The following is an 11,644-nucleotide window of genomic DNA, read 5'->3' on the forward strand; positions in this document are numbered from 1 at the left end:
TAGAAAATTTAACTGAAAGTATGGGAATTCTTGATCGAAACATATTCAGTCATAAATTCCTCAGGTTTCTGACAATTTCCAATAATTGTTACAAGAAAGACTGCAGTACAAGAACATTTGGTTAGCTACACGATTACATCTGATGCCTTACACGTGACACGCAAAATCATTGTCCATTGTGAGCCTCGCCTTCTGTACATGTACCGTACGTCCAGCTTGTCTGTCGGTGTCACATTTTGCTTCCTCTCTTCAGTTTTCTAAGATGTTTTAAGAATTTGAAAACAATCAGTGTATGCTTGACAAATTTTCTTTCCACTGAAGTTTAGAAAACATTTAGTTCTACCACAGACAAGTATAGTCTGTGGTTCTACTCTACGTAAACGTTGTGTTGTTGCATCATGCATCATGAGACGTCACATTGACCTCATACTTCGCTTCGTTTACAAAACTGACACATTGTATCTCCCCCTGATGGAGACAGTTGTCTGGACTTCGCATGTTATTAGGTGGATTCGACGATGGTAGTTGACGAGAAGCCGCCCCGCCCTCTGCAATTAACACATGATTAAGATTAACATAGGAAGTCATTCACACTTTAGGCGACCAAAGACAGACAGATGTGCGTTCTGGCAGGTTAGCCTTTTCACGGACCGTGGTGACAAATACGGCGTATTCCGGTTATCGAACTTCCGGTTGTTTCGCAGGAAAGTATCGCGAGAGGGCGCACCATATCTGACAAAGTGAGGGCCAGAATTTTCGTCATGGCATCTAATAGTATGGCGATGTATTAAGCTGTCAACAAAATGGGCGTAAAAGAACCCCGTGCATTCATAAAAGAGTGGAAAATTACTACTTCTAAATCTACTAGATATCGCCAGAAATGCTGTCAACCTTGGTCTTGAAACACTAGAAAATGATAATTTTCTGAGAGAACGGAAGAGGAGACGAATAGTGGATGTCGGGCATCAAAAGATTACTAATCGACAGCGGAAACATTGAAAGTTGGACGGATGACCTTCGAAATATACCTGATGTAGACATGATAAACATATTTCTTTACCTTACTGGTGTCTGTTGCTGGACAAAAGAACGATTAGAAAATTACAAATCTGACAACAGCTTCCAATCTGATTAAAATCCGATGTAGATGTTGGCTGATCGTTCATTGCTATTTTACCTTCGTTATTTTGCCTGAATTGACCTTCTTGGTACATGTTTACATTTTTTAGCCTGCCTGATCGCTGAAAAATGTAAACATGTACCAAGAAAAATAATATCAGGCAAAATAACGAAGGTAAAATAGCAATGAACGATTAGCCGACATCTACATCGGATTTTAATCAGATTGAACAGCTTCCAGCTACAGTCATTGCAATATTGAGAGTTCGGTCGACAATTACCAAGCCACATGTTTATATTGTAACTGATGTCGCCGCATACTTAGGCCTTTCTTGTTTATTAGAACAGTGGTGTAGCACCACGGGTGAAATCATAAAACTTTGTCCGGAAAAAAACATTTCATGTACTGGTTATAAGTTGGCATAAACATATGTGTATTGATATACTCAACTTTACTATCACACTTTGGTTAGCTTGCTATTCTTCATTCAGGACCACCAGTGTATAAAAAAAACCCATTGAAGTCGGCAACGAATCATAAATATTGTTATTGTGAGTGATGTACCACACCGCCCACCCCTTCAATGAATTGGCCTTCCATGTAACGTTTACGTGGTTCACTCATCATACCATGTCTTATACCGATCTGATTAAAATCCGATGTAGATGTCGGCTAATCGTTCATTGCTATTTTACCTTCGTTATTTTGCCTGAATTGACCTTCGTGGTACATGTTTACGTTTTTGTCCTGATCGGTAGAGGAGGCGATCAAACATGTACCACGGAGGTCAATTCACGCACAATAACGAAAGTAAAATAGCAATGAACGATTAGCCGACATCTACATCAGATTGGTTTTATACAAGGTGCAATAACTGTAGCGTATAGTGTGATTTTGAAGGTTCTTTCCTCTGTTTTTGTACCTTTTTCCGTTCCGATGTTTGACTGGAAGCAATCACTACAATTTCTCCAACGGTAACGCAAATGGACGAGGTCACACTGAAAACGTGAGTGAGATGTCAGTGTACTACCCGTTTCAAAATGTTGCTACTTTTGGGTTTTCCTCACGTTCGAATTGCAGAGCCAAACTTACGCGAAATATTAGGAGAACGAGAGGTTAATTTGCTATTTCGTTATTTGATGGGCGATAATGCAATATTATAGCGTAAAGTTACGGGGAATGACAGACAATCTTTAGTCAGTGGTTACGATGCCTATAGACTCTATGCTTTGCAACAATGCTCTACAATTTCTGGCCCTCACTTCCGGTTCTAAAACAGCGCCCCTAGTGGCCAAACAATCATATCTTTTATCTTTTCGGGGCTTTTTCGATAACCGGAATACGGCGTATTGCAACCATACATGTAGTATTGTGAACATGCATATTATTTGCTAAGACAATCCCCAGGATCCCGATCGTATGTCACCATTAAAAGTTACAAACACACAAAATACATACGGAATTTATACTGATGAGCATTTTGTAGCTGTTTGTTTATGAAAGTGTATTAAAATAGCCATATATCATATCCCATGGTGTTTGATTTCACTGGCCGACCCAGTGTGTATTTTCTCAATGTTATGAAATCTGCTGATGCGGATATGTTTGTTGTGTACTGTTACTAGCCTACGTAATATAGTCACAAGTAGTCAAGTTTGATAAATACCAGCTTTTAATGTTGTAAAAGTGTAACATGTTTTCGACCGAACGCAGGCGATGTCACCCTCCCGGGTCACCCTATCCGACGTATAAGTTGAGCTTAACTATGCCGGTTCAAGGAAGTTTAAGCCACGTCTTACACGTCGGACTATGAAGCGGATAAGCCGAGCGGTTCACCGACGTAAACAACGGTTGCCACTGCCGGTTCTCTTCCGGTGCATAGATCTGGTACTCGAGTAGTACATGTCTGGTTGAACCGCTGATCAACCGGTGTTAAACCGGAAGCTTAAACGTCAGTTTTCATGCAGTGTAAATACGTGCATATCTTCTACTGTGTGACGTCAAACAGGGGTGATTTCAGAGCATATCACCCCTGTTCTACCGAACTATTTTTTCTCCGTACTGTTCGAGTCGAGTGTTCGTGTCAATCCTACGCTATGATCAAGTTTATCGTAATAATTATGTGCTTCAAAACGTAAATGCATACATTACGTTACACATATCCTTGGATGGCATGAGTTTGATACATAGAAGTCCTTTTATTTTTATTTGATACATTTTATTATATTTAAAAATCACGTAGATTATCAATGTAGCAGCCGGCAAGCTTACTTCCGATTTTCCATCGAGCTCAGATCTCCGAACTTCCACAACCCGCGAAAATATGAATAAAATGACGGCACAAAATCGTATTCAGGCAATTCTACTTACGTTTCAAACTAAATTCGATATTACATGTACATCGCAAGGTTATAACCGACAATTTTGGTTGAGAAACCACACAACAGTATGACCGTACCGATACCATACATAGGGTAAGCTTGACCTCGCGACAGGTCACGCGTTTATGTAAGCTATCGGGCGCCATTTTTTAATACGCGATGAAGAATATAGTGCGATGAATTGATGCAGTATTCGTAAAATACGATTTAAAATTTTTAGAAAAATACGGGTAAATACTTAGTTATGTGATAAATATATAATTCCATGAAATCAATGTTAGTCTTACGTCATAATGCTCCTCGTATGATTCCGCGGACTACAAATTATCGCCTACCGGCTCGAATTTGTATTTGTCCGCGGAATCATACTCGGAGCATTATGACGTAAAACTAACATTGATTTCATGGGATTATATATAAATATATATATATATATATATATATATATATATATATATATATATATATATATTACAAAGTTGGAGTTTATGTAGTCTGAATATATCACGAATTTGAAGTTCACTAAATAAATTGTTGGAATGTGCAGAGATACAACTAAAAGTAATAGCCCTGACTGCCATTTATTGAGACATGTCATATGTGATGAAAATGTAGATCCCCATACTTCAATACCATAGATGATGTGTGGTTGGATAAAAGATTTGTACATCAGAATATGGATATCTTTAGGTACAAAATGTCTTAATTCTAAAAAAAAATACCAACTTTTTTCCAAACAGGGGAGTTTACCATTTCAATATGCTTTGACCAATTTATATGTGTATCAGAAATAACACCAGCAAATATTGTTGATTCCACTTCATCAATAACCCTACTATTAATGTGGAGATAGAGAACCTTCAAGGGATATTTTTCTCCTAGTGTTTCTAAACAGAATGTAGTTTGTTTTGAGATGATTAATGGTAAGTTTATTTACATTGCACCACTTTAATACTGATCATGATCTCCACTAAGAGTGTTGATTTTTCGGTGCAGAACCAAAATACAAATTTGATTGGATTTATCGTGTATACAGCTACAAAAATACGTTTATCCACAGGAGATGTGATACTGTTCACGGTTTCCGATATTACAAGTACGGTAAACTATTAAAGCAATGACCAAGTTGGCGCTAGTGTAGACTTTACCATTACTTCAATGTAAGTGTACGGTTAATGATATAATATTTAAAGCCTTATTACTTCGCTCAATGATATAGCCTATTGTTATGAGGAATGGGTTAGGGTAGTTTTTTTGATAGGCTAGACCATGAGCAAAATAGCGTAAACTAGGGTGGGTGGGAGGGTTAGATCAATAAAAATACGTCCCCACCAGCCCATCCCTTTTCCCACATATACGAGATTCTACCATTGTTACTCAGTCTCCTCCGTTATCGAGTGACAACTAGATACTATTATCTTGTCCTTTTATACTCATTGATCATGAATATTTATAAGTTGCGTAATAATATCACTACGTAATGCGGCTTTGAATAATAAAATATTTAAAGCCTTATTACTTCGCTCAATGATATAGCCTATTGTTATGAGGAATGGGTTAGGGTATCTTTTTTACTGTCCACACCTTGCCTACCGCTTACCACTTCTTACTAAACTACTGAATTCAAGATGCCCATACCTGTTCTTCCATTTTCCCAAACCTTCCTTTTTTTCATATCTCTTTTTCCCATTCCTCATAAGAAGCAATCCCACCATTTTTTGTCACTTTCCATTTAATCAAGTCTACTTTTGATCATACACATCAATTCCCAGAAAATATGAACAAACCCGACGTTTTATCAATTCTATTATGATTTATTCAGAGCATACCAATCTTTTGTACAATTTACAAATCTGTTGACTAAAAGAGTAGTACTAACTCTATACTAAATACATCAAAATATCTTTTTATTTTATTTTTTTATTTATTAAACTTCGACAATAAGTCAGGGGAAAAAGTCGCACAGGTGGCAAGCACCTATACTAGAGCAACCCTCCACATACAACAAATGGATAAACAAACAAGAACATATTAAAAAACAGTAAATACAATATATAAAAAAATATACACTAACGAATAACATACGAGAACAGAATTAAGAAATACGACACTTGGCACAATGACATCGATTGACCCATGTGCAAGTATTAAAAGACAAAAAACTATTTTCCAAAAGATTTCTATAAAATATACGGAGATCGTTTTTATATGAGTTGACACTTACTGCAAACGACAAGTCCGATTTGACTGGGCAAGCGTTCCATGTATAAAGTATTCTGTTAAAAAATGACTGTCGGAATGCTTCACTGCGAAATTGTGGCATTTTCAGTAAGCTATCATCGTCTGAATTGAAATGTACATATTTATCAATATTAAGATCGTAATCGTTATTTATACATTTCCAAAAGAATACGCAATCAGACATCGCTCTTCTGTAGCTAAGGGGAAGGAGGTTTAAGGAAACAAGACGATGTTTATAATCAACCCCTTTACATTGATTGTAACCAAGAATGTATTTAGTAGCTCGTCTTGAACACCCTCCAATTGAATCATTGATTTTTTTGTACAAACAGACCAAGATTGAGTAGAGTAATCTAAATTACTTCTAACCAAAGAGATGTACAAATTACGCTTAGTTTGTACCGAGCACGATTGACCGCAAGTTCTCTTGATCAGGCCCAACATGCTATTTGATTTTTTTACCACCTTATTTACATGTTGATCCCACGATAGATTGTCCGTCACTTCCACCCCCAGGTCACACATACTATGGACCCTCTCAATGGGGACTTCAGACATAGAATAATTAAAAACAATGGGCTTACGTTTCCTTGTAATGGTAAGTAACTTGCATTTAGAGATGTTAAATTTCATGCCCCATTTTACACTCCAAAGCATCAGATTATCGATGTCACGTTGCAAATCTAAACAATCATGCTCTTTAGTAATTTCCTTAAGACATTTTGCATCATCAGCAAAGAGGGCACACTCTGACTTAGGACTTACATAGTTAGGTAAGTCGTTGATATAAAACAGAAAGAGTAACGGTCCCAAAATAGAACCCTGGGGCACCCCAGATGTAACAGCAGTCCAATCAGACATGGCACCGTCGACAACAACTCTTTGATAACGATTATGTAAATAAGACGCAAACCAATTTAGCAGTTTACCATGGAAACCGTACATTTGTAATTTATGCAGGAGAAGATCATGAGGCACAGAGTCGAATGCTTTTGAAAAGTCGAGATATACGACATCGACTTGACCAGCACGATCCAAAACTTTGCCAATTTCATGAAACACTTGTGTTAACTGGGTTGTTGTCGACCGACCCTTCAAAAAACCGTGTTGTACATCATGAATAAGAGGTTTTATATAATGATAAATAGCATTGATTATACATCTTTCCAACACCTTACTACATAGACAGAGTAAAGAAATTGGCCTATAATTTTCCACATTGGCCTTATCAGACTTTTTGTGAACAGGTATTATGTTCGCCGACAACCATTCGTCAGGCAATTTGCCAGACTGTATGGATTTGTTAAACAGAGAACAAAGGGATGGCGCTAACTCATTAGCACATTCTTTGAGAATACGTGCAGGTAGAACATCTGGTCCACAAGCCTTATTTATATTTAAATTTCTCAAAGTTTTGACAACCTCATTTACGTCAATATTCACATTTCCCAGATGCTGATGTTGGGTAACTTCAACATCGGGAAAACTACGAGTCAGGGGTTGAGATGTAAAAATAGTACGAAAGTAATCGTTAAACAGACTGGCTTTTGAAGTCGCGTCGGAAGCAGATTTACCGCCATAGAAGACAAAACCCGGTACACTCTTTGATTTTGTTTTGCATTTAAAAAAGCTCCAAAATCAACTTTAAACCAGTATATATTACGGATAGAAGGCTGTTTTACATGAAGTTACTATGTTCTCCATCGTTTCATACTTAAGAGAAATGTCAGCTTGAGTCTCAATTGCATCTATTATCCTAGAAGCTGGAGCCTCGACTTTTCCAACTTTATAAAGTTACATATAGTGGTTCGCAGTTTTCTCTGATCTCCATCCTACATGGTCCATAAGATCTGTGACTTGTGAACCTGCCAATGCTAATATTATTGCACAGGCACTTCTAAAGCTGTGAGGAGTTTCACCTTCATCAATATTTAGCTCTTGCAAGTATGTTTTTAGCCGATGGTAAATAGCTTGGGATGATAGAGGTTTCTGCTCTATTTGACCGCATGGGGTTGTCGGACGGAAAAGATAACCAAACATTAAATCTATACCAAACTTCCCCGCTAATTTTATGTATTCCTCTATCGTAGTTACAGCACATAATGTCTTATCTGTACAACGTCTTATCGCAAATAAATTGGTATTTTCCCCTCTTGGCGTTTTTCCATAAGTGTGGTTAAATATAAAACCCGAATTATCTGGCAACCTTAGTATTTCTTGCGTTTTAACCTGACCTAGGTCTCCTGCCCTATCCCCAGAAAGCATCAATACTTTAAATATAGTCATATCTCTTGCATAAATGTGCGCATCAACCTTTGAAGTCGTAGACACTAGCTTGCTCAAAATATGATCTAGAAGAACTCTTATCTTACTAGTAAATATCGGCTTAGCCTGTTTTGGAGTTATATGCGCTTTTGCCTGCTCTTCATCTGATTTTTTAATATATCTGTTGACCAAAATTGAGGCGATTGGGTTAGTTTTACATAACCCTAGATTTGCATTGCTCCATAGAATGACTTCAATTTAGCAGCTATATTTTTTAATGTGCCCAAACGTAGACGTTTAGGACACTCACAATGAATATGTACAGGGCGCTACTCCGTGAGCGACCAGCAACAGCACATCGTCTCCGTTATATGTTACTTTTTTGACTGTTCTACAAGTACGTGTGGATTTTACTGCTTGGTATACTGTTTAGTAACTGTACGTGTTCAAGTTGATATGGATGCAGTTTCTGTGGCAAAAAGCGCTCTTTGGACCTTGCTGTTCTACTTTCTTCTCGTCTATGGTGTGGGTACAACTTGCCATGATGGTGGGCAAAATAGGTATTCCCGTGAGCAGCTGTTGGCTGTTCGATGGGACCATGGTGATCCGCCAAAAATACCACCTGAATTGGAAGAAATATTACAATCAGAGTCTAACCAAAATTGTCATCAACCACACCAACCTTTACACCGTAGACGACGTGGAAAGAGAGGAGGAGTGAAACAGAGACTTCGTAAACGTAAATACAACCCCCCACTTCCATCTATTTTGTTAGCAAATGTACGCTCACTCAGAAATAAGATAGATGAACTCCATGTAAACACAAAATACCTGACAGAATATCGCGATTCATGTCTATTGTGTTTTAGTGAAACATGGCTGACAGATAATATATCAAACAATGCTCTACAGGTGGACGGGTTTTATGGACCATTCAGGACAGATCGGGATCATGACGTAACAGGGAAAGCCATCGGTGGTGGAGTATGCATCTATGTTAATGCGAAATGGTGTAAAGAAATACAAGTTAGAGAAAGCATCTGCACAAAGGATATTGAACTACTGTGTATGTCATTCAGACCATACTATCTTCCAAGGGAGTTTGGCCTGATATTTGCCGTAGTTGTGTACATCCCACCACCAGCTGATACCGCAAGTGCCGCAGCAATTATTCGTAAAGTAGTTGATCGACAGGAAACCCTGTCACCAGATTCGCCTAAACTAGTGCTAGGAGACTTCAACTCTTGTTCACTATCCAATCAGCTCCCGAACTATCACCAGTATGTCACCTGTTATACTCGTAAAGCAAAAACCCTGGATCTTTGTTATTCAAATATCATCAACGCCTATAAAGCCATCAGGAAGTCACCGCTGAGCACTGGTGATCATAATGCAGTGCACCTGATACCTACCTACCGACAAAAACTTAAACAAAACAAACCACAGACTAGGTCAGTTCAGATATGGTCTCAACAATCAATCGAGGATCTTCAAGGATGTCTAGCCAGTACAGATTGGTCAGTTCTCACAGAAAACAACTCCCTTGAAAGATCAACAGATATAATAACAGACTACCTTAAGTTTTGTGAAGACATGCTAGTAGAGAAAAGGATAATAAAAACGTACGCTAATAATAAACTCTGGGTTACGTCTAACTTAAAACACCTGTTGAAGGAGAAAGCAATTGCTTTCGCTGAAGGTAGGGTCTCTGATGGAAAGTGTCTGCAAAGGAAATTAAAACAAGAGATACGCGATTGCAAAGACAGGTACAAAATGAAAATTGAAAGTCAGTTCCAGTCCGGTGATTTGAGGAAAGCATGGAATGGCCTTGCTGTTCTTTCTGGTAAACAGGAAAAAACGAACAGGAAGACGGAAGTGGTAGAAGCAAAGACATTCGCTAATGAACTGAATGATTTCTATTGTCGTTTTGACACACATAACTTCCAACAGCAACAAGAGAATGCTAGAAATATTGTAACAAGTAAATTAGAGCAATCAGATATGCCACAAATATCAGAGATGGAGGTTAGTTTAAAGTTAAAGCGCATTAATCCTAGAAAAGCACAGGGTCCTGATAATATATCTGGTAGATTCCTTCGTCATTGTCATCTAGAAGTGGCTAGTATCTTCACTACACTTTTCAATTGGTCTATATCAACACATACTATTCCAAGTCTGTGGAAAACATCGGCCATTTCACCTGTTCCTAAGCACAACAATCCCACTAAGCTAAACGATTACAGACCAATAGCTCTTACATCCATTGTTATGAAATGTCTCGAAAGTATTGTTTTAACTCGCATTACTGACCAAGTTAAGAATCTTACTGACCCACTTCAATTTGCGTACAGAGCTAACAGATCAGTTGAAGATGCTGTTATAGCCCTATTACATCAAGCCCTTTCCCATCTGGAACAACCCAAGTCTTTTGTCCGTATTCTATTCGTTGACTTTTCATCAGCTTTCAACACCATACAGCCACATCTGATGGTGAACAAGTTAAATGCAATGAATGTAAACCCCAACATAATACTCTGGGTGTTAGATTTTCTAACTAACAGACGGCAATATGTAAGAGTAAATGCAATAGGTATGAATAATCGTAATCCGTCCGCAACAGTGTCTAGTATGCGCAGTACGTCTACTGGCGCACCCCAGGGCTCGGTAATCTCTCCTGTTCTGTTTACTTTGTACACAAATGATCTTAAAAGCACAAGTGAAAAGGGACAGATGGTCAAATATGCTGATGATACAGCATTTGGAGATTACTCAAATGATGAAAAACACTTTGAAAATCAAGTGCACCACTTAAAACAGTGGTGTGAGGACAATTATCTAAAATTAAACACAAAGAAAACAAAAGAAATGGTAATTGACTTTAGTAGATCTAGAAGGGAAGTTAAAGCACTTGAAATTAACTCTGAGGTTGTAGAACGTGTTTCAATATACCGCTACCTAGGAACACTCATTGATGACAAACTTACATTCCAACAGAACACCGATGCTGTATATAAGAAATGCCAACAGCGAATGTACTTACTGCGTAAACTAAGATCACTGAATATTAGACCAGATATATTGAAAGCATTCTACTCTAGCCACATTGAGAGTGTAGTTACCTTTTCGTTTCTAAGCTGGTTTGGAGGGTTGACTGTTTCAAATGTTAACAAATTACAGACAGTTGTCAATACCTGTACTAAAATATGTGGAACTGAATGTAAAAGCATGAAATCATTATATGGAAAACGAGCACTTGTTAAAGCCACAAAAATTACCAATGACCCTTCCCATGCCTCAGTTCAGTATTTTGAGATGCTTCCCTCGGGTCGCAGGTATCGAATTTTATCCTTGAGAACACGTCGTGCTCGGCTCAGTTACGTACCTTCTGCCATCAGAATACTTAACCAGAGAATGTAAGAAGTAAAGGAATGTGAATGTTTTTATGTAGTCTTTTACACAGTTTTTATTGTCTTCGTACTTTTGTTGTTCTTAGTACTACTTTAATGTGTAAGATTATATGTATGCTTTTCTGTGTTGTTGCAAGACAAATTTCCCCGTGAGGGATAATAAAGTAAAAAAAACAAAACAAAAAAAAACAAAAAAAAAACCCCCAAAAAACCAGTGTTTTCAGCAGGAC

The 11,644-nt window shown here is 37.9% G+C and overlaps 1 protein-coding gene across 1 annotated transcript; it reads left to right on the top strand.

The window, feature by feature from the left end:
- The first annotated feature begins 8,463 nt into the window (after positions 1–8,463).
- Positions 8,464–11,424, top strand: LOC144436858 (uncharacterized). Its single transcript, XM_078125719.1, has one exon. The coding sequence runs from the start codon at positions 8,464–8,466 to the stop codon at positions 11,422–11,424; it is 2,961 nt and encodes a 986-aa protein (XP_077981845.1).
- Positions 11,425–11,644: the final 220 nt, after the last annotated feature.

Source organism: Glandiceps talaboti, chromosome 6 (assembly GCF_964340395.1).
Source record: "Glandiceps talaboti chromosome 6, keGlaTala1.1, whole genome shotgun sequence".
NCBI lineage: Eukaryota > Metazoa > Hemichordata > Enteropneusta > Spengelidae > Glandiceps > Glandiceps talaboti.